This window comes from Prionailurus viverrinus, chromosome F2 (genome assembly GCF_022837055.1).
Source record: "Prionailurus viverrinus isolate Anna chromosome F2, UM_Priviv_1.0, whole genome shotgun sequence".
Classification (NCBI taxonomy): Eukaryota; Metazoa; Chordata; class Mammalia; order Carnivora; family Felidae; genus Prionailurus; species Prionailurus viverrinus.
This window is the reverse complement of record NC_062578.1, coordinates 62,806,120-62,829,779: the sequence shown is the minus strand read 5'-3', so window position 1 is coordinate 62,829,779 and position 23,660 is coordinate 62,806,120. Positions and strand designations below refer to the sequence as shown.

Below are 23,660 nucleotides of genomic sequence, written 5' to 3'. Positions count from 1 at the left end.
GTGAGCTGTCTTGCTAAGAATTATACTGCTAGAATGTCTCTGCATATTTGGCTCAGTGTAAGAGAAATCTAATTGGAGAAAAGGCTGTTGTAGTTCTAACCTGGGAATGTCAAGAGCACAGCTGGGACTTGAATCATCTTTCTGACACTCAAGGATATAGGAGCTGTGATATATGATGACGGACCAGACAGTTCTTCATTCGTTCAACAAATAATTATTGAGTGCCTGCTGTGTGCCAGGTACTGTTCTAAAGTTTGGGACTCTTCATGAAATAAAAAAGATCCCTGCCTTTGTGGAGATGGCAGGCAGGTGGGAAGAGACAGATGAGGATGATAACAGACAAAATAAGTGAGCTATATAGTACCGTAGATGATGCTTGCTCTTGAGAAGGAAACACTGGAGCAGTGTAATAAGTATCAGAAGTGCCAGAGGGAAGAGGGTTGCATTTTTAAATAGGAAGATCAGGGTAAGACTTACTGAGGAGGTAGAACTTGAGCAAAGGTTTGAAAGAAGGGAGGGAATTAGCACTGTCACTGTCGGGGAGAGGAGCCTCTCAAGCAACATACGAACTGAGGAGAGTTGGCACTTATAAGCAGCAGCATTAAGGTGAGGGTAGTGGGAGCAGTATATAAAGGTAGTAAAGGAGTCCATCAGAGATACTGGGTTGCCAGATGGCTTGAGGCTTTGCAAGCCATTTCAAAGATTTAAAACAAGGGAAAAACAGAATGATCTGTTAGGTGCATCTCACCTAGATGAAGTAGGCTAGGTGTGGTATGATTGTGTTTTTGATCAAAATTGTAGCAGTCAGTGTGGGTGATGAAAGGAGATTGGGGTCTGGATGTAGTTAAAGGTAGACCTCTTAGGTTTTGCCAATAGATTCAGTATAGAATACAAGAGAAAGGAGTGTATGGTGATTTTAAGATTTGGAGCTATGGCAACATGAAGTATAAAGCTTCTCTTAGAGGAGGTGAGAAGTGTAGTTTTGAGAAGAAGGACAGGAGGTCAGTTTTGGACATGATGAATTTGAAATGTTTACTAGATCTGCAGATGAAATTGTGAGGTCATGGATGGTATATATAATTTCTTAGTTTGGGGAGAGAAGACTGGGCTGAAAATATAATTTGGGATTCATCAACAAATACCATGGTTAAAAAAAATAATAAAGCAAGATACCCAGTGGAGAGTACCAGTATGATGTGTGAAATGGAAATCAGTGCATTGGGTGGTAAGGAGACTTGTCTTGCATTACTGAAAAGGCAGGACTCAAAATCAGTGAGAGCATAGAAGCCTGACTTTGACTTCAACACACAAAAAAATTTTTTTTTGAAGACTTTATTTTTAAGTAATCTCGACACCCAACATGGGGCTCAAACTCACAACCCTGAGATCAAGAGTCACACACCTCACCAACTGAGCCAGGCACCCCAATACAAAAATAACATTTTAACCTATTAGAGCTTATTAGCAGTGGAATAACCATTTTCACAGGTGCTTTTGCTGATGCTGCAAATTTTCAGGGAGAATCTTGAACCTAGATCATTGTTTTTCCAAATTTTGTATAGCTCTAAAAAAAGAGAATGGTAATTATTTTCCATTAGGGGATTAACATTGGTCTTTATCCAAGAAGTTAACACACATGGGTATCTTGATATATTTATCATAGCCCTGGTTTACTCACCACTGTTTTAGATGTGTTAAAGTGGATTGGATTCTTGCCTTAGGTTTAAACTTGAACCTACTGGCTATGTAGAGTCCTCCAAAATTTCAGTTCCTGTGAGGCTGTAGTTCTGAGGATTTAGGAATGAAAAAAGCCATCACTAAAATTCAATATGGGCAAATTAAGGGGAAAATTATATCAGGTCAATTTTTTTTTATTTTAATGACACTACTATAATGATGTCTTAGAACAATGGTTCTCAAACTTTTAATCGTAGGATCCTATTATAATCTTAAAAGTTTTTGAGCACCTCAAAGGGCTTGTGTCTACAGGGATGGTGCAAATATGGGAGAACAACCAATACACTGGTTAATAAGGATACCCGATGATGCACTGAAACCTGCAAAATAAAGTTGAAGTTCTTAAGAATCTACTTTCAGGAAAGGAGAACCCCTACTTTGACAGAAGTTAATTTGAAGAAGACCCAAAACTGTAGATTTCTGCTAAGTTCAGTGTAAGCCAATGATCTGACTTTGCAAAAGAAAGGACGGAAGGTAGGTAAGTTTGGGTTTCAATACTGTGTTTCTTTTTGTAGTCAGTGCTTTTGAGATACTGCCTTTTGAAGGAAATATTAACAAGCTACCATGCCCTGTGGAGGAGACTGGAAATCGAAAGGTCTAAAGCAGATACCATGTGAAGAACAGATGGAGAAACTAATAATGCCACTCTGTTTACTTGGAAAAATTCCTAAAGTTGCTCACCCATTACTGCTACTGAGGGATGCTACACTGGTTAGAAGAGACAAACACTGGAAACGAGGAAGCACAGAATGGTTGAGGTGATGTTAAAGCAATGGTTAAAGACAGAAAAATGTGAAATAACACGACATATGTTTATCTTGCATTTATCTAAGAGATTTTACTGTAAACTTTCCAGCAGTGAGATGCCTTCTCATTGAGAAGCATGAAATTTAAGAGGTTCATTCATCACGTTTTCGTTTAAACCTAAGAAAGTGACCAAGTGGAGTTCAGAAGCTACACTGTGAACAGGATAGAAGAGATAACCGTTACGACTTTCTAACCAGCTCCTTGCATGAAAGAGTTAAGGCGACGGAAGAGGGCATTATTAGTACTTGAAAATCAATTCATTCAGAGCCAAGGATTCTGTGAACTAGCCCATGGATCCATTTTGGGGGTGAATGAGCTTCAGAAGCTGTTAAAGGAGACGCAAATGGCTTGGTGTATATGTTTGTCCTTCCCCTCCTCCACCTTGTCATTCCTTTTTCCAGTCTTGAGTAAGATTACACAGTGGTTAAACCAACGAAAGAGGAGACCAGCATCTAAAGGAAAATCACTGCAGGCTGGTTAAGAGAAGAGGCAATGTTGAGAGCTTGCAAACACCTGTTTATAATGAGATGCTGCAGATGTGTTTGCCACTTGCTGATATTTGGGCACAACAGTCACTCCGACCTGCCAGTACATATCAGCAATCTACGTGTTGCCTACTTTTTCCCCTCTCGGCCCGCTCGGCCTTGTGTAAGCTTTCCTAGTTGAGTGTATACAACCATTGGGAGCTTTAGGTTGTAGTGTTCTCTTATAAATCAAAACCTAGTAAATTAAAGAGATTTTATATTACAAAACAAGTAAGTTGACGGGGCACCTGGGTGGCGCAGTCGGTTAAGCGTCCGACTTCAGCCAGGTCACGATCTCGCGGTCCATGAGTTCGAGCCCCGCGTCAGGCTCTGGGCTGATGGCTCAGAGCCTGGAGCCTGTTTCCGATTCTGTGTCTCCCTCTCTCTCTGCCCCTCCCCCATTCATGCTCTGTCTCTCTCTGTCCCAAAAATAAATAAACGTTGAAAAACAAAAAACAAAAAACAAGTAAGTTGAGGGATAATCAAATGACAAAATTTAACTTGAAAAGCATTTTGTAATATGTTCTTTCACTATCAAGCTTCTTCTTTAAAGCATTTAATTATTTTGTAACTTAAAAAAGCTTCCAGTTTACCTTAAAGAACTTAAAACTGAAGAGTTTTCTCCATTTTAGCACAAACCAGAACTATAGACTGAAATTGTTGAATAAAGGTGAGGAATCATTTGCCAAAAGTAATTTGCAAACAGATTTTCCCTCAGGGATGTGTCTTTCGCATCAAGTGAGGCCTCCTTGTAAAATAGACCCTAAAAGTGTCTGAAGTGCACTTTCAGCATCTCTACAGAAAAGTCAGGACCAATTCGGAGAGGAAATGCCTGGAATTCTGTTTGGTATCACAATGCTTGCAGTTAAGATAACAAACTGCCTCTGGCTCCTTTCAGGGCAACAAAACTAAAATCATCACCAGGGCTGTAAATCCTGGAGAATGGTATGGTAGACCAGAGCCCAGAGAAAGGGAACTAGGGCAAATGTTTTTTTTAATGCTTGCCTTTCGGCAGGATAGGTGTTTCAGGTTTTTTTTTTAATTACTATTTCTAATAAATATGAAATACTATTGATTTGTTTTGTGAACTGTTTTGGATTTGGCTCCCACCGGGGGTGGGGAGAGGGAAACAACATATCAGAAAATTTGGGGCTGGAGTTGCATGTAAGCTGTGAGTATAGCAGAGCAAAGGAGGGCGCTTGAAACATCACTATGGAGCTATTAGGTTTGACAACTCTGTACCTCCCAGTGGGACGATGCAGTAGGTAGATTGACATGGGTTTGACATATGCTCATTGTTGTTCCAAATGACACATGGAAGTGTAAGCTCTTTAAAAGAGTTAGGTTATGGCATTCACTTCCAAAATTTGGTTGCTACTGGGGATGGGGTAATCGTGATGGGAGAAGTGACTGAAGTTCACCCGGGTGCTGTGCAAAGAGCAGTTCAGGCAGAAAAAATGAAGTCGGCTCTGAGAATCCATAAGCAGCTGGATACTGAGGGAAGTGGAGTCTTTATAGCTCTTAACCAACTAATGTGTGGCAAATTAATAATTCCATAATAAAGCCAAGGCTAAGAATTGGCTAATAAATGGGGCCAGTGCTTTTATCACTATCAGATTAAGAAGAGACAAGCAATTGCCCAATGATAGGAATCTTTATCCCTCCCCATTTTATTTATGCCAGTTGACATGGAGGCAGATCCATGTAGGTTCCTGCAGTCTTAAAAATCTGTGCCTAAAGCATTGAGTGTATTGCCGTCCAAGCAAGTGATACCAAATTACTGCTTAATAAGAGTATATTCTGAAGGAAAAGCAAGGCACCTCCTTGCATGTTAGCCTCAGAACACCCAAATTTATGACAAAGGGATAATTTGTAACAAAAGCATACTTGGGGGCTGATGGGGATGCATCCTGAGTTCACTTGGCATGTATGGGTTAATCTCGACCTGAAGCCCAGTTGAGGGGGCTTTACTTTGTGCCAAGGGGCCTCTGTTTCCTAAGAAATGAGCAAGTTAAAGGTGCTCTTCCAGGAAATTTAGTATATTGATATATAAGCAACTTCACCCTCTTGTCTTTCCCTTCCTAATTTACAGCTGTCCTATAATTGGTTTATAGGAGTTTTCAAGAGATGTGATTAGCTTTACCTGCAGTAAACTTGTAAAGGGTTTCAGGGTAATGATGTGTCAGTTATGAACTCATTCAGTTAATCTGAAGAAAAATTTTTAGAGCAGGAAGGAGCCAGATTCAGACTTGTAAAACATGATGGTAGTGCATTTCTAGCTAAAAGAGCCAAAATTCTAGTTTCCTTATCATGGAAAGGAAAAGAGGGAATGACGAGCAAATAAGAAACCAAACAACAAAACATTAACTCATTTGCACCAACGCCCCCAGAGGCCCTCCTCGCTCATCAAAATTAGAACAATTGATACGGGTGCATACGGAGCTTAGAGGGACCATGGTGGGCAGCCTGTGACTCAGGGATATGGGGTGTGGAAGGAAGAGGCTGACACGTTTGACTAGAAGCCACGTGGGAGCAAGACACAGTTGGTGGAAAGCAGCAAAACGCTATGCTTGAAATTCACTGCTGGGTTCATTTCATTAATCCATTCACTTATTCATCTTGGCTGCATAGCATCTCTTAAATGCAGGGCATTCTGAGAGCACAGTTGTAACACATCCTCACCAGCATATAACTTAGTATTGTAATTGTTACCAGCATTATAGAACATGGTACCTTAACTTCGTGATGACAGACAATGGTTTATGATGCTCATGGATTACGCGAGTCAGGAATTCACTCGGGGCACAGCAGGGATGGCTTGTCTCTGCATCCTGGTGTCTGGGAGCCTCAGCTGGAAGATTCAAAGACTGATGGCTGGAATCATCTGCAACTTGTTGACTCATTGTCTGATGGTTGGTTGGTGCTGGCTGTCAGCTGAAACATCAGTTTGGGGATTGGCCAAAATTTCTACACATCATCTCTTCACGTGGTCTGAGCTTCCCCACAGCATGTGGCTGGGTTCCAAAGCTGAATGCCAAAGAGGATGAGCCAGGCAGAAGTTGTATCTTTTTGGTGACCTTGCCTTAGAAGTCAATCAATTCCACTGTGCTCCACTGGCCAGAACCACTACAGACCTTGCCAAAATTCAAGGAAAAAGAACATCAACCCCAAATATCAGTGTAGGAATATCAAGTACAATGAATAAAGAACAGATATATGTGTACGGATGTGTATATATGTACATGTATAAAGTCATCCTTGAGAAATATAATCTACCACAATAAGAGTGAAAGAAAAAATTATAAAATAAGCATAAAGTAAAAACTATTGCTTGTGATGATTTTGTAAGTCATGGCCCAAAGAATCCTATTGGAAATATACTAACAGAAAAAAGAAACACCTGAGCACTGTGTTTCACAAGTGTGAATCACGTGCATGTGACTTCTGTTAGTATCTTGTTACCATCTATATCACTGTTCATTCCCTTCATTTTTTTAATTGACCAACAGTTTTTAAACTCAAATTTGTTTTAAAAGCAAACTAGGGGCACCTGGGTGGCTCAGTCAGTTGAGTGACTCAGGTCATGATCTCTCAGATCGTGGGTTTGAGTCCCACGTTGGGCTCTGTGCTGACAGCTCAGAGCCTGGAACCTGCTTCAGATTCATATTTCCTCTCTCTCTCTCTCTCTCTCTCTCTCTCTCTCTCTCTCTCTCTCTCTCTCTCTCTCTGTCACACACACACACACAAATAAACACTAAAAATAAATAAAAGCAAATTAGATATTACTACTGAAAATAAAAATTTTTTGCCTTTATTTGCCATAATACAAAAGTAACCTTAAATATAATAAAAATAAAATTGAACAGTCGCTAGGTGTGTTGCTTTCTGATGAAGGTTGTAATGGCAAAGCATGCCCTCTTTGTCAGAAATGTTAGCAGGTTTTCGAAAGATATTAAATCACAGTCCTACAAAATTGAGGCTCTCTTTTTGCCTTAATCTGAAAGATTGAAAGAGAAGTAAAAGTGAATGATCCCTAGTGAGAAGGTCAATGACATTGACCAGGTCTGGGTGCTGCCCAATATCCTTTAAAGATTTTTCTATATTACAATCCTAGATTTTTGACAAATACTGATAAAAATTTTTTAAAAACTAAGCTTTCATCTTGTCCCAGCCAAGTTGTTAGGATCCATGAGGAAGATGGGCATCTGGCACAGAGCTGATGCACATTAATTGATGAATGAATTAATTCTGTCAAAGGCTAGGTCCTAACACACCTTTGTTTTGTTTCATAAACCCCTTCCTGAAAGATCTGTTGAGCAGTAAAAGGCCTTAATTAGTTGGCTTCTACATCAGGTTTAGCCACCCCATTATCTTATTACCATTCTCCACATGCTGGCAGAATTGACTTTTTGCTTCCCCGCTGTGGCATAACTAATTCCTAGACTTTACAGGACCACTCCCAGGCCAGTGTGCACTCTTTAGTACGTAGGTATCTAAATCCAATAACATTCGTTCCTGAAATAATTATTAGCGCCTGCCAGGGCTAGTGTTGCACTAGACCCTAGAGATCTCAAAATGGACACTTTTGTGGACTACAAAGAAAGGCCACTTGGGAGCAGCTATTTCACCCCTAAAATTTAATTAAATGCTTAGCAACAGCATTGTCTTATTGTTGAAGTGTTTGTCAGAAAACACTACTTCCTGGGGACTTTTTCCAGTGGAGATGATAACTTGAGAATAAGTATAATTTCCATGGCCTTTTCCACCTAGACCTTTTCTTCTGGTTTTCATGGGTGTGGAAAAGGTCTATAGAGGTTAGGAGGAAAAGAGCCAGATACTTACCTTCAGGGATTCCAGCCGGTAGCCTTGACCACACCCTCTAGGACTTCTAACAGTAGTGCCTTTCTGGACATGGGGCTGACATTAACCTTTTCCTTCTTCATTTATAGTCGGCTACAGTGAAGCTGTCAAAACCAGTGGCTCTGTGGACTCAGCAGGATGTCTGCAAGTGGTTGAAGAAACATTGTCCGAATCAGTATCAGATCTACAGTGAGTCATTCAAACAGCATGACATAACTGGTAAAGTATGCGGCATCCAAAATATTTTACTCCCTCTTTCTCTCCCCATCACGGTGGCCTTTCCCATACCCTTACAATGAACTGCATCTCCCTGCTGAAATTTTCTGGCATGGGTTTGCTTACTTTAAAAGGAGAATGGATTCCAGACCCATGCAAACTATGCTACTGAATAAGCATAAGAAGTTCTAGAGAAGCTTGGATTCTGCAGGTTCAGTACAAGTATGTGGGAGTCAAGCTAAGGGGGTGGGTGGGGGACTCTAGAGAAAATGTGTACCAATCCTAGAGAAAAGAAAGGAAGGAAGTCTTCCAAATTATCTAGGTTTGTGGGATCAGTATTTGATGTTCTAAGTAGGAAAAATTTCTAAACAGGAAAATTCTGAGGTGAATATGATAATACTAACTTACAGTCCCTGAGATGAATACCTTCAAAGCACAAATGAAGATTCCATTTACATCAAGGGGCTCTGAGTATTATATTTGAAGGTCAAGAGACACTTGGAAGCAGAAACCATGACAGTATAATGAACTGTAAAAGCCCTTAGGATCCTGTCTCTCGATTGGAGAACAGGCTGGGTGAGAAGAAGCCGATAGGGCCCGCCGTGGGAGCCCATCAGAACAAGGGCATCTTCACACTTCCCCTGTTGTTCCCCTCCCACCCTGAGGGTCTGCATGAATATGGGCCGCGTCCCTCCCCTTGTCCCTCTCCCGTTGCAAACACTGTGATGAAACACAGGACTGAAAAACATGCTCTGTGCACCAAAACTGTGCTTCAGAGGAAAAATGTGTTGAGGAGTCCCGATTCTAGTCCAGATCCTTCCCCTTTTCCAAGAGAAGACTATCCTCTAGTGGGAAAGTGACTTGATCTTGAGTAGCCCAGCACTGTGGATACCAAGCCTCTTTCCAAACTGGGTGGTTTTCAAAGTGTGTTCCGTGGAGCCCTTGGGTGCGCTAAAGGTTGCCAATGGGATGGGGTGTGCTTTGGGTAGAGATAAGTGTGTCAACTAAACCAGCTCCCTTTATATCTGTTTTACGTGTTTGAATTATACGAAAAACTTCATTTGGAAAAAAGGTTTCTAATACTAAAGAACATTTTTCTTTTTTTTTTTTTATGTTTATTTTTGAGAGACAGAGCGCAAGCGAGGGAGGGGCAGAGAGAGGGAGACACAGAATCCTAAGCAGGCTCCAGGCTCTGAGATGTCAGCACAGAGCCTGACGCAGGGCTCGATCTCATGAACTGTGAGATCATGACCTGAGCCAAAGGCAGACGCTTAACTGATTGAGCCACCTAGGTGCCCCTAAAGAATATTTTTCAAATCCTGAGCTGGATTTTCCTAGATTCCTTCTGACCAAATTGGTAATGTTTTAATATTTAAGGAGCACACCCAAGTGTAGCTCAGGCTGAGTAGTTAACAGAGAGTGAAGTGTTAAAATTGTACTTAATTAATTCACTTTGCTTCCCCCCCACCCCCAAGTAGAATAAAATGGCTTTTTAGGTGAAATTCCTGAAATTCTGAAGGCACTGTCAGAACTTAGCTTAGATTCCAAGTGTCAAATTGTTTTTTCTTTGGCCCTCCCTTAACAATACAAGAGCATCTCAGAGTCCTTTTTTCCACCCCTTAAGTAATCAGTTAGTAACCATTTGGCTGATTATGGTCGCCTTCATCCCAAAATGTGTGCTTAATGTTTCTTAATGCCTGTGTGATAGAGTAAAGGCAAAGCCTTTTTCGTGATCTTGTTTGAAAGTAGTGTTATCTTTTATTATGGGTGGGCATTATGGGATACCCTTGAGGGAAGGGAGGCATTTATAATGGTTTTTCAGGGAGGGGCATTACATCCCTTAGAAGTAAAGGTCCCATGCTTCAGTGCTCCGAGTCAATGGTACCACTTCCCAAGGCTTTCTGCTAAGTGACTTGAAGAAAGAGGGTGTGGACATGAGATACACCTGTCATTGCTTCTGGTGGCACATTTGGTCTCCATGAAATGCCACTGATACTGGTAAACCACAACCTTCTTGAAATCCCAGGCAAGCTGCTTTAGCTGGTTGAGTTATTTAACCTCCCTCTTCATCTCCAAAATAAAGATAATACTACCTGTCCACAAGAGTTGTTATGAAAACTAAATGAAATAATATTAAATAAACTACTAAGTTAGCCATTTCTTGACACCTTCTACATGTCAGCATTTTGCTATCATGTCAAGACTCATCTGGATATGTCTAAAAACATACTCTTCATTCTAAGGGCAGCTTTTTTTTCAGGCAAGAAAGGAAAGCAGAAAATTATTGGGGACTCAGGGGACAGAGAGAATGATTTCACATTAACTTTTGGCCCACATCTTTTTTGACATTCACCTATGAGGCCTCAGAAAGCCACTCTCTTCCCCTGTTCTCTGGGCCTCGCCTCTCCAAATATGAATGTGAAATACCTGAATGATCGCAAGCGCCAAGTGGTCAGATAATAGACGGGACTGCAGCTGGCCCGCGGTGACCAGCCCTAGGATGCTGGAGGCTGTGGGGATCTCCGTGCCCTTGGAGACTAGGCTATGATAAGCAGGACAGAGAGGTCTGTGAAAAATTAAGACCTATGGTAACAGAGCAAATGTCGCCAGCCCCCAAAAAACAGTGGACTACTGAGGGTGAGGGCCGGCAGTGCTGACAGGTGCCGGGTAGAAGCCCAGAGCTGCAGCTGTGTTGTGTCATCTTGTGAAGGTCACTGGTGCCCTTCAGCTTCCTTTATCTGCAAAAAGAGGATGGTACCAGTACCTGCCTCATAGTGTTGCTGTGAAAGGAGTTCATGGTCCTGGGAAGCATGCATTGAATGCTGCTTCTGTTCTGAATAGCTGCTGCTGTTCTCCTCAGTGCTGTTCTGATTTTGGTGAAAACAACACACATAAACGGTGTTGAATTCGTCTGTCTTTATTATCCTGAAAACTGGGAAATGAGCAACCGGGGGTGGCAGGGTGAGGGTAGTCTAGGCTGGTAAATATCCTGTGCTCATCTGCAAGGCTGCAACAAAAATGCTCACCTGTCTCTTATTTATGCCTAGATCCTTTTGAGTGTTGCTGTTCCTTTGCTTTTTCTTAAAGGGTGGGTCTCCAATATCATGCTTATCAAGCAAGTGTGTTATACCAGTATAACATATAAACAGTCCCTTAATTTAGAGGCAGATGGTACAGCGATGGCAAATAAAAAGGACATATATTAAACGGAAACAAGAAAAGAGGGCTTTCACAGACCTGAGTGTGATCCTCCCTGCTTGTCCTCCACCCCCAACCTTTGACAAGCAAGAGCTATACAATATTACACGAGTTAGTTTTTCATCAGTGAAATGAGAATAAATATTTTAAGAGTTGTCGGGAGAATTAAATGGAACGATGCTCGTGAAGGGCCTAGCTTAACGCCTGATACATAGTAGACATTTATCCATTTACAGGTATTTATGGAGCATCTACCTTGTCCCGGGTTTGGGGAATACAGAAATAAATAAGACAGTCAGTGGTCTGTGCAGGGAAAAAATTGGGCTTCTGTGAAAAACTGTGCCTCGTCAATAGCACACCATTTGGGGCTATCTAATTCCACGGAGCTGTTTTTACAACTCCGTACGTTGTAGATAGCTGATAGCAATACAGAATAATCCTTGTTGTGGATGTGTAAATTCTGTCCCACAGAGGTTCAGCTGGCTTTCCTAGCCACTGTGGAAAATCTGACTTCTGCCTGCCATTGACACCTTCATTTACTCTCGCTGATCTACGTGTGTTTGCTCTTTGGATTCTCCTTTGTAGTATCTTTCTCCTGCTTATTATATCTTACTAGCTTCTTCACTAATGAGTTAAAAACAAACCTTAAACGTGTTCATTTTGTATTTTATGAGAATACTGGTTTTAACCTTTTTTGAAAATTACCCTGTTTTAACTTCAGTAGCTCAATTCCTTTTTTATGTTTCAGGCAGCAAGTCCATTAATAGTTTTTAAGCCTTTGTTTGAAAGACATTGAATTGTACACAAACATTCCCCCCTTTATCTCCAAAATCTAAGAAAAGTTAAAATGTGTTTCAGTATAGGAGCATTCGAAACCTTTTGCAAGTTTCCTACTAGAATTTCTGAGAATCTCATTGTGTCCAGAAGGCACCTGCTATTTTGTGGCAGATGTGTTTAATCAGAGGAAAAGTTACTAGTGTTACCTCCCTGCAGAAGCGCTCTTAAAAGGCATAAGATGGTTAGAACACCTGAGAGGCGTTAGGATAGATAGATTTAAATCATCAGATTAGGCTTGAAGGAAAGAAATTTGTCTATTTTCCTGTGCTTGCAAGATTCTCTCTCCAGCTTTCTGAGGCTGGCTTGGAATGCTGATGAGGAAGCTCTACTGGGGCCAGGTGTAAGCTCACAGGCAACTTTCAGATTCTCTTTTATGCACAGTTAAGAATATTTTCAGGTTTGAGGCGATTTCAGCCCCTGGCTGTGCCTTGTGTTGTTCCCGTGGCTGCTGAAGTGAGTTTACCTCCTTCAGCATCAAGTTCTCCATCTGGAAAGGGTTCTTTCCCCTGCCAACTTGAAAGGCTTATTTTTTATGGGTGAAGCACTTAGAGTTCCCTAGAATATAAAATATTTTTAAAAGCTATTTTGAATGTGTAAAAGGTTTCCGTGGAGTCTGCTTTGTGGCACAGCAATGGGAATTCTTCAGATGTCCAGATGTCTGCAGGAATAAATACTTTTCATATGAATATCCCCTGCAAGTGGTCAGTATTGATTTGTAGTACTTCCCAGTGGTCTCCTGCGACATAAATGAATATTTCTGTTCTTTTTGTCCTTCAAACACACCCCGTACCTCTTCTTTTCCCCTCTTCAAAATGTTCTGCTGAGATGTAGCACCCTGAAATGTGGCACTTCTGCCTACGTTATTGAACAAAAGGGAAACCTCTGTCTCTTTCAGACCTTTGGCTTGCGGCTCTGTGAGTTTGCTAACATTATTCCCTTCAGTGCTGATTTCTCTTTTTCACCCCTTCACCTTCTGCTATTGCCCTCCTCCTCTTAACTATGGTTGGAGTTACCCACAGGGACTATGGGCTGTATAGTTAACAAGCATCAAAAGAAGAGGAATGGTTACTTTCTGTGACTAGGTATGAGTGTACTACTTAATAGAATCCAATATAGCCACATAAAGTCTGGGCATATTTACAGACAGTGCCTCATCTGTACATTTTCTTGTTGCTGTTTTCCCTCTGGATACTGTGTTTTACTTTTCTATGTCTTTGTGTTTTGTTACCTCTTTTTGTATGAACTACTCTACATTTTTTATTGCATCTCAAGCAGCGTAGATTTGCATAGTAAAGTTTCTGACATCATCAAGGCCGAAGTTTCCCAAAAGTTAATTTTCCAGTAACAACATATATTGCTTTTAACCCCTTTTGGTGGCGAAAGCTTACTAATATCACCTTTCCACTCTTCAGAATTCCCAAACCAAGGGTACTGAATCTGGTTGTCTTAATGATCCAGGATAATAGACTTCTAAATGTTGGGAAGGGGGTTAGATGTCATCCCAGGTTTTATGAGGTCGATAAACAAAATATTCCTTTAAATGTAATGTGTACGTGGAGATCAGAATATCAGCTTCATTCCTGATAAAGCTTTTTGGAGAATGTCGTTTAGGTCTTCAGACAAATTGGTTTGCTCAGACTATTTTCCCTCTAAATTAGGCATTCCAGGGGGTGGAGGGAGGCGGGGCTGGGTGCCTCAGTTGATTGAGCATTCAACTCTTCATTTCGGCTCAGGTCATGATCCCGGGATTGTGGGATTGAGCCCTGTGTCAGGCTCCGCACTGAAAGTGGTACCTGCTTAAGATCTCCCTCTCCCTCCCTCCTCCCTCCCTCTCTCTCTCTGCCTGTCTCCTCCACTCACATGTGCACACACTCTCTCTCTCTAAAATAGTAAGTAAATAAAAATAGGACTTTCCCTCCCAGGCATGACTGGCCATGTCCCTTTTGCCACATAACAGAAAGCAGATTACATGAGGCACGCAGGTCACAAGAGAGGAAAGAACATTGCACTAGCTGAGCAAGCCCAATTCCTGCTTCCAAAGGCACCAGACAGAAGGCAGGAGAGGATCCAGGAGCATTAGTCCAGGAAGTCCTTCCACAAGGGACTAGGAAGAGTGGGGAAGTGGGTCCCCTTACCGAATCAACGCAATGCCTCCCTGTGTACCTAGATAGCCGGGCAGCCAGCCTTTGCTCAAACATCTCCAGGAATGTGCATTTCATAACTTTTAAAAGCAACCTTTTATCTAAGAGGTGGAGTGGTGGTGGTTACAGTGTTTGGTTTTTCTTATTCTCCTTTCCTTCTAAGCTGCAGGCCTGCCAAACTGCTTTGCAGGCATCAAATGCTATGTTCTTTTCTACCATTCTCAAAGCCACTCATATACCTGGATAATCCCAACTTCCATTCAGGCTTTAGTTCAGACACCATCTCCTACAGAAAGCCTTTTTTTACTCCTCCTCTGGATTAAGTAACCCATGCTGTAGCTCCCAGGGTAAGCCCTGTTGTAGGACTTGTCACGTTAAGTTGATAGGTAAAAAGTGTAATTATTAGAAGGTTCTGCTGAGGTTTAACTGAAACCCACCTGTAGGTCCTATTTAGGTTCCAGGTTAGAAACCTTTGCTGAGGAAAGCCCTTAATGACTGCTACTAGGACAGATTGTTGCCACCAGGCTCCAGGGGAACCGCGGCATAGTCCTCAATCCTTTCCTTCATCCCAGCCAAGTGTTGGTTGGAGATCCCAAAATGTCTGCCTCTGAATCCCTTCATCTCTAGTAGATGTCCTCCTTCTGCTACACGGGGAAGGTATAGACTATCTGATGGCATTTCCCTGAATATTCTTCCCCTCCACTCCATCTTCCAGAAGATGATACGACCCTCTTTTACAAATCACCTTTTCTGCCTCTGATTTAACCAGATACCCTCTATCATCCCCTGGGTCCTTGCTTCCTCAGCTGCAGTCATTCTCTCTTGAGTCTGGCTACACTGGCTTCCTCCTTTTCTCTAAATAGTTCCATTCTAGCCCCTTGTCCATTCTTTCTATTTCATTATTTTTTAAGTCACAGTTAATTCGTACATTTGAAAAAATGTACATAGCCACAACCATATGCCAAGCAGAACACCATACCCAACAACTTACAAACACTCTCTTCAAGTTCATGAGAATTATCCACCATGATATACTGCACTTAAGTGTATAAATAAATCTCAGCAAATTTCAAAACATTGAAGTCTTACAAGCACATTCTTTGACCACAACAGAATGTAATTAGGAATTGTTCATAAGATCTCCAGAAAATTCCAAATATTTAGAAACTTAACACACACTCAGGAACTGTGTGGGTGAAGCAAAAAAAAATCACAACAGAAATGAGAAAATGTTTTGAATGGGATGATAACAGAAACGTGAATATTCCAAATATCAGTCTTGTGCAGCTACAGTACAACTTAGAGGAAAATTATATCACTAAATACCTGTATTAAAAAAGACTTGAAATCAGTAAATGTTTACCTTAAGACATTAGAAAAGAACACACTCATCCCAAAGTAGGAGCTGAAACCAGTGAGATAAACATACGAGCAATAAAGAAAATTAACAAAGATGAAGTTGATTCTTTAAAGAGATAACAAAATTGGTAAACATTTACCTAGACCGAACCAGGAAAATAGACAATACCAAGAAAGAAAGTGGAGGTATCATTAAATTTCCTGTATACATTAAAAAAACAATAAGAAAATAGTATGAATAAGTTTATGCCAATGTACTTAGATGAAATGGACATGTTCCTTAAAAACTATAACTTAGCACCCACTTAAAGCTGGAAAATATAAATAGCCACATATCTCCTAATAAATTTTAAATCACAACCCCCGCCACATGTACACAGCCTAAGCCCTGAAGCCTTTTGCAATGAATTCAGATAATGATAACCAAACCTATGCAGATTCAGCGAGACAAGAGAGGAAAATGGGAGTACTTCCAAAGTCGTAAGTTCAGAATAACCATAATACCAAAACCTGACAAAGATACAAGAATGGTATGGCATAGACCAATGTCCTTCACGAACGTAAACCTAAAATCCTTGACGAAATACAAATAAGTTCAACATAGCCATAAACAAAAATGATACTATATCGTGACTGTGTGTGCATCAGAATTCAAGGTTAAGTTTTTGAAAATTCAGCTTGATTCGTTACATTAATAGGATAAATGCAGAAAGTCATATGATCATCTCACCAGATGCAGAAGGCTTCAGATTTCAGCTGTCACAGGTGAAGACCTTGGAAGTCATCACCCCAATCCTTACAACAGGAATAAGCTGGACAAAATAAAAATTCTGTTGGGACCTATCAAAGAACTGATGTCACAAGGCAGATGATCACCCTGAAATGTGGAGCAGAAGCCAACCCAATAATAACAGACAAAAGATTTGACCCTTTGCAAGGAAGACGAAAGAATAGACAATAAGCACATGAAAATATGCTAAGGAATATTAACACCAGGAAAATGCAAATAAAGCCACAGTGAGATACCACTTCACGGTCAGTAAAATGGCTTAAATTCAAACGACTGGCAATAGTGAGGGTTGCTGAGTATATGTAGCAACTAGATTTCTCATATGACGTTACCGAGTATAATATGGTACCACCTAATTCAAAAACTATAAAGGTTTTTATGTGGTTAATCACACAATTATTAAATGATCCTGCAAATCTACTCTGAGGTATTTACCCAAGAAAATTGGAAACACATATTCATAAAAATTCCCATCCACTAATATCCAAAGGACTGTTTCTCAGAATGGTCAAAAATTCTAAACAATTGTTAGGTCCCTCAGGAGTAGCATGGATAAACTGGTCTATATTCACACCGAAAGCACTGCTGGGCAGTAGAAAGGAGCCAGCTACTGATGCGTGCAACGTGAAAGCATGTCACATGCTGAGTGAAGGAAGTTAGAAACACAAGAGTATGCACGGTGTGATTCCATCGTGTGAGATCCGAAGACACAAAATTGGCAGTGGCGGCATCTGGATCAATGGTTGCTTGGATTCGGGTGTGGAGGGGAGATGGGGAAGAAGGGCAAAGGAACTTTCTGTGGTGATGAAAATGCTTATATCTTTGTCAGAAGTTATCAACTTGGCACCTCCGATGTGTGAAGTTTGTTGTATGTAAATTATATCTCAACGTTGGTTTTTGGAGACTTGTGTGCTTTCCAAATTTTCTAAAATGGCATAGTGTTTTTTAAAAGGAGAAAATGAAAATGTCATCCTATGTCTTTCCATACGGGCTGTTGGATCATTTCTATTAAAGATGTTGGAGACGGATCTATATTCATCTTCTATTACAAATTCATCTATATTTACCTATGTTATAAACATATAGGTACAAATATATAAAATATATAGATGCATTGTATATGATATAGAATAATATAAATATATGGAACTATAAAGAAAGGTATCTACATATAAAGAAACGGAGTTTGAAAATCCACTTGGTGCATTTTTCACTGGAAGAATAACCTGAAATTACCAGAACATTCTTGTAAAGAAAGGTACGGTTTTACCAATTGTTGGAAGATGACAGCTGACAAGAGAGCAGCTCTCTTCTCGTACTGAGACTTGCTCGTCTGAGCTACACTTGTGTATCCAAGACTTTTGGCTTTCACAGATGACTTAAATTTCAGAAAATATTTTTGCAGTAGCATATAATTGCTACCTCACTGCTTCACTCATTCATATTTTTAAATTAAAAATTACCCTCACCACCCTTTTATGAACCAAAGGAATTTTGACACACAAAATCTCATTTAAAAACACCCTAAATTTTACTTTAAGGAAAGCATACATTATTTCTCCCATTTGCATCACATCATGTGCCACTCTAAGGGGACATTCCTTGATGTTCTAAATACAGCATTTATTTAAAGTTATCTTTGAAAGGATAAGAATGGAGGTGATCACACAATGAACTATTTGCTTCATACATCAAAGAACTGGAAGGATTTTTTTTTTTTTTCAAACCAATCGCATAGACTTAAATGATCAAGACTACTCTTACAGGTGGGAGGATTTTTACTTGCTCCCTGATTCAGTTTTTTTTTTTTGGATGATGATCTCCCTCCCCTCACTGCTGTTTTAGGTTCTGTAGTTTGCAAAACTGAGACTTGAAGGGAAAGGTCTGCCTAGGTATCAGGGCCGGGGAACACAGGGCTGGGCTCAAGAGCTGGCTTTCTGCACCTTTGGATAGTTACAAAAGATCAGAGAAAGCCTGGATTGTGGAGACCCATGATAGGGTCCCCTCCACTGATTATTCACCCTGTGGGGCCTTGGCAAAAACTGTTTCACCTCCCTGAGCCTCAGTTTCCCTTTCTCAAAAATAACATGTGTATCTTACAAAGTTGCTACTGGTTGTTTTTATTATTGGTCTGTGATTATATGGACTCCATACATAGGTTTATAAGAAGCAAAGGAGGGTATAGAAATCAGTTTTCAGGGGTGCCTGGGGGGCTCAGTCAGTTAAGCTTCCAGTTCTTGATTTCAGCTGAGGTCATGATCTCATGTTGTGAGGTCAGGCTCCATGCTCAGTGTGGAGCCTGCTTGGAATTCTCTTTCTCCTTCTCTCTGCCCCTTGCCCACTCACACCTTCTCTCTCAAAGTAAATAAGCATTAAAAAAATTTTTTTAATGTTTACATGCCAGGACTCCAGTAAGTCCTTTGCTACATTATTTAAGTTTATTGTCACAATAACCCCATAAGGTAATATTATTTCCATTTTACGAGTCAATTGACTCTCCAAAAACTTAGGTATCTTGTCTCATGTCATAGAAGCCTAAAAATGGCAAAGTCAGGGTTTTAACCCAGGGCTGTCTGAATCCAGAGCTCAGGGAGTTGACCTCTGTGCCATGAAAGATAGCATCTTATAAGTACAAGCAAGTGATGAAAGAAGAGGAACACAAGGATAAACACCAAAGGAGACTTGAGAAGGAACTCTTATCTATTATCCGGGTTGATCAGGAAGTCTGCTTGGAGGAGGCTGGATTTGCCCTGTGTAGGATTTTAAAAGAGAAAATCCCTGAAATATCAAGGTGTATTTATGTATTTCATGTGACTCTCAGAGAGCTTAACAAGAGAATGTAACAACTTTTAAGCCATTGACCTCACCACCCCTTCTTGCATCAGACCCTGACTCTTCTTCCCACACTGGGTTACCTGCCTGAGCCTGAAAACATTTGGGTTTCTGAACCTGAGGATGGGTCAGTGATGGAGGTGGAGATAGATTAGAAGAGTAGACTGAGGACTACATTAGAAGAGGCTTTGAATGTCAGGGTAAGGAAACCAGAGTTTCCTCTTGTGGATGTCATTCACCACCCATCAGTGAGGGTAGCATTACCACTGATGAGGGAACTGATGAGTTCAGACCACTCTTGGGAAAAAAAATGGAAGGTGTGGATGAGAGAGGTCACCAGTGTGTGAGTTGTTGGCCCAAGTGGATCCTGGGTCATGATCTATCAGATATTTCTTTTACCAATCTCCAGCTTTTCCCTTTTCCCAGCCTCCAATGGTGGGGCCACTCCTAGCTCCTTGTCCACAAAGCCCACCCCTCTCCCCTTTCATTATTCTGAGTAAGCACCAGTGGTAGTAAATTTTCTTAACATTACTTTCTGCAGTATTACATCTATTTTGACCCCCTTCTTATTGGCTTCCTTTATGTCTCTGAGGAAAAGATACTTTGTCTCCCAAGGCCAATCCCCTAACCTGTGCTTTTCTCACTGCCTGTGTGACCCTCCCTCCTCCCCCACCAAATTGTGTTCATCTCTTCTTTGCCCATCAGACTTTTCTGCCTCCACTTTTGCATTCCAGTTTGAAGCCTTGCTGTATCCACCATATATCCCCTTCTTGCTACTCTTAACTGCAATCCTTCTGGTCTAGGTTTTCTGAGCCTCTGCATGAACAGTCTCCTACGATCCTACTTTATGTCTCTCAGGGAAAGCATCTATTCTTTTGTCCTTTTAAATCAGACTTGCCCGGGTCTCTTCCTGCTTAAAAAGACTTAGTGCCTACTGGATAAAGCCCAGATTCTTAAGCTTGGATCATGAGGCCCTTGATAAATCTTCCTCAGGTTCGTTTGCAGCCATTCCTTGAATCCATCCTATCCCCAAACCCCAGCAGACCACTCTCACTCTTGCCCCACTGTCCACCTAGTGAACTTGTAGTCATTTGTGAGGGCTAGCTCCAATTATGCCTGTCTTCCCTACCCTCCCTGGGCCTTTCCAAACAAAATTAATTTTTCCATTCCGTATTTCCTTCACATTTTTTTGCAGTGAATGATCGCTGTTGTTAGTATTAGAACACTTATCACATTATATTAACTTTACTTGATAAGAATACTTGATTAGTCCTTCAGTTTCCTGATTCGCCTCCTTTTCATGAAGCCCATCCTACACTTTTCTATCTGTAGCTTCTTATAATTACGTTCCATTGATGTTCAGGTCTCTTTTCCTGTCTCATTCTTGGAGAAGCCCCATTTTATTATTATTTTTTTTAACGAACTCCTATGCTGGGTCTGTACTAACCCCCAAAATGCTATCTTTAAGTGGACTTGAATGACAGACTCTCAAAACTTTGCAGGATCCAGAGCCCCATATTCAGGCACGTCTTCCCAGAGATGTTGTGGCAGAATGTGTCTAGATTTCTGCTCAGTGCCAAGAGTGATTGTCACAGTGTCATGGAAGCTTGTTGGGCCTGCCGAAAGTCAAGAGACAGGTGTTATTTTGGAAGATGGAAAGAATATCCTTTATCTGAAAAGCTTCTGTTTAGGGCAGCAGGGCAAGAGCCCAAAGTCTGTCCCACCACTCATATGTTTAGTGCCGATTTGCCAATGTTTCACAGGTAACAAAAGCATAATACAAATATAGCATTATTGTTTCTGACATCCATGTTGCCTGGATTTGGGTACAGCCGTCCTAGATTTTTATTCTCAACTCCCTGTGGCAGATTAGCTAACCCCAAACTGCTTTAGTGACATTGACACTGTCTCAGAGATTACATCTTACACCAGACAAATGAGAACAGTGAGTGGGTGAAATAGGGTTACAATTGAACCCTATAAAGTTGCCAATATTGAACAATTTTCACCAACAAAATGGCAGCTTCATTAGGTTTACCCCGATAGTGGAATAACGTATCTTGTTTAAAAGGAAGTACGTTGGGGCGCCTGGGTGGCTCAGTCAGTTGAGCGTCCGACTTCGGCTCAGGTCACCATCTCACAGTTCATGAGTTCGAGCCCCACGTCAGGCTTTGTGCTCACAGCTCAGAGCCTAGAGCCTGCTTCAGATTCTGTGTCTTCCTCTCTCTCTGTTCCTTCCCTGCTCACACTTTGTCTCTCTCTCAAAAATAAACAAACATTAAAAAAAATTTTTTTTTCAGTAAAAGGAAGTACGTAATAAATGTTTTTGAGACTTACATAATGTGCCAGGCACAGCAGTAAGTACTTTTTATGCATTAACTCACTTAATACTCAAGACAACTCTAAGATGTATTATCCTTCTCTTTACATATGGGGGAACTGAGACACAGAGGTTATGACTTCCTCAAGCTGACACAGCTAATAATGTGCAGTGGATATTCCAATAGCACGAGAAGGATTCTTCTGGCCCAGGGGTTGGCAAACTTCTTTTGTAAAGGGCCAGGTGAGGCCATTTGGCTTTGCAGGTCATGTGGCCTTTGTCCCAACTACTAGACTCTGTGCAGTATGTAAATGAATGAGGTGGCTGTGTTCCAGTAAAACTTTATTTACAAAAATAGGCAGCAGGCTGGATTCAGCCTACAGGCTATGGTTTATAGATCCCTATTCTAACCTCTTCCTCCCTATCCCCAAATATGTTTTCTCAGTGATGGTTACAAAAGAAATTTAGAAGTTACAGTTTTTAAAAACGTGTGTTACTTTTCCCTCTTATGTACCCAATGTAGAAAAATTAGAAAGTGCACATACACAAAAAAGGAAAACATATTAAAATCTCCCTCTGATTCCAACACTCAGAAATAATCCCTGGCATAAGGATTTTGATGTGTATCCTTTCAGATTATTGTCTCTGCACACTTATTTGTGTGCAGCAGACCTTAGGGAGTGGCACAGCCTCTTTTTAAGTGGCTTAAAAATACATTTATATGACAAATACATTTTTAAGTTAAATGCAAACTGTTTTCTTTGGCTGTTAGTAGTTATTCTCTGGGGATGTTGCATATATTTACGCTTTTCAGATAAATTGTGTATCTGGTTCCATAGGCTCCTCTATTTCACACCCACCCTCCCTTCCCTGGCTATGCCCGTCTTACATTCTTTGTTGTATTATGGAGTCACGGTTTTCTTTCTCTGGTATTTTTACCTCTGGTATTGATCTTCTCCCTTCACCTTTGCCCTGGTGATGGCCAGCCACAGAAGTGAAACCAGCCCTGTAGGTAAATGGGCACTAGAAAAATAAAGCGTCTCCAAGTCCCTGTCACTGTCCTCTATAGATGCCACCCTTGGGGGCAGTGTAATTTCTTTGAATGTTTTCCTTCTGTTTGCTTCCCTCTTCCCCAAGGCTCCTCCAAAAGAGAAGCTTGCACAGCTTTTCTTAAGTTCATTAAATTTTCAGTGCCTTTCCCCCATGGTTGGTACACGGCAGGCAACACAAGACAAGAGGACATTAGAATTCCTTCCGGGGAGAGAACATACTGTGAGCAGTTTCAAAAGGTCGCCTGTTGCCACAGTGTCCTTCTTTATAAATCTTTCAGGGGACGGTGAGGTGTATCTAGAGAGGAAAGATGGGATTGCTGTAGTCATTCCAGAAGAATCTTAACCTCAAATCTGCCTTTAGCAATAAACTCCCAGTGATGATCCGTTGAGCACACAGCCAAGGGGGGGGGGGGGGGGGGGGAGATACCTGTGTTTTTGCAAAATATGCTCCCACTAAGTTCAAGTCAAAGACTAGCCTGTCTCCCAACAAACGTAGACAGCTGTAGGGTAAAGGATGCAGTGATGGCTGGGTGCTGACAAAAAGTGCTGCTATAGAATGTGAAAGGGAAGCCACATTGTTTCTCTAAGCAATTTCCTGAATGTGTTTAGTTAACCATTCTGTGGATCTCCCCAGAATCTTCGATTGTTTTATTCGTAAAAAACTTCCCACTGACATTTGTATCACCTGAAATTTACAAAAGTGATATTTTCCACACATTATCTAAGTGTGAATCTCTCTTCAGATGAGGAACCTGAAGCTCAGAGAAGTTAAGAAAATTGACCCAGACCTCATGGCCAGTAGATGGCAGTACTCAACTCCTGACACCTAAGGCTACGTTTTTTGCTCCCGTCAGAGGCAGATTTTGTTTTCTTTACTCTCATCATTTTGCCCTTTGTTAAATGCTCAGCACAATCCTATTTCTCTCTTCTAGAATGTGCTTTGCTATTCTATACTATAGGACACACAAACTGTAGGGGAAGATTTTT

General features: G+C 41.0%; 1 protein-coding gene across 9 annotated transcripts in view; it reads left to right on the top strand.

Moving 5' to 3' along the window:
- SAMD12 (sterile alpha motif domain containing 12) overlaps positions 1-23,660 on the top strand; it is a 384,154-nt gene that overhangs the window by 160,015 nt on the left and 200,479 nt on the right. For all 9 annotated transcript variants that reach the window (XM_047842709.1, XM_047842704.1, XM_047842705.1 and 6 more), the window contains one exon: positions 8,018-8,147. In XM_047842709.1, coding sequence (XP_047698665.1) covers positions 8,018-8,147 — 130 coding nt within the window. The remainder of the gene's footprint in view (positions 1-8,017; positions 8,148-23,660) is intronic.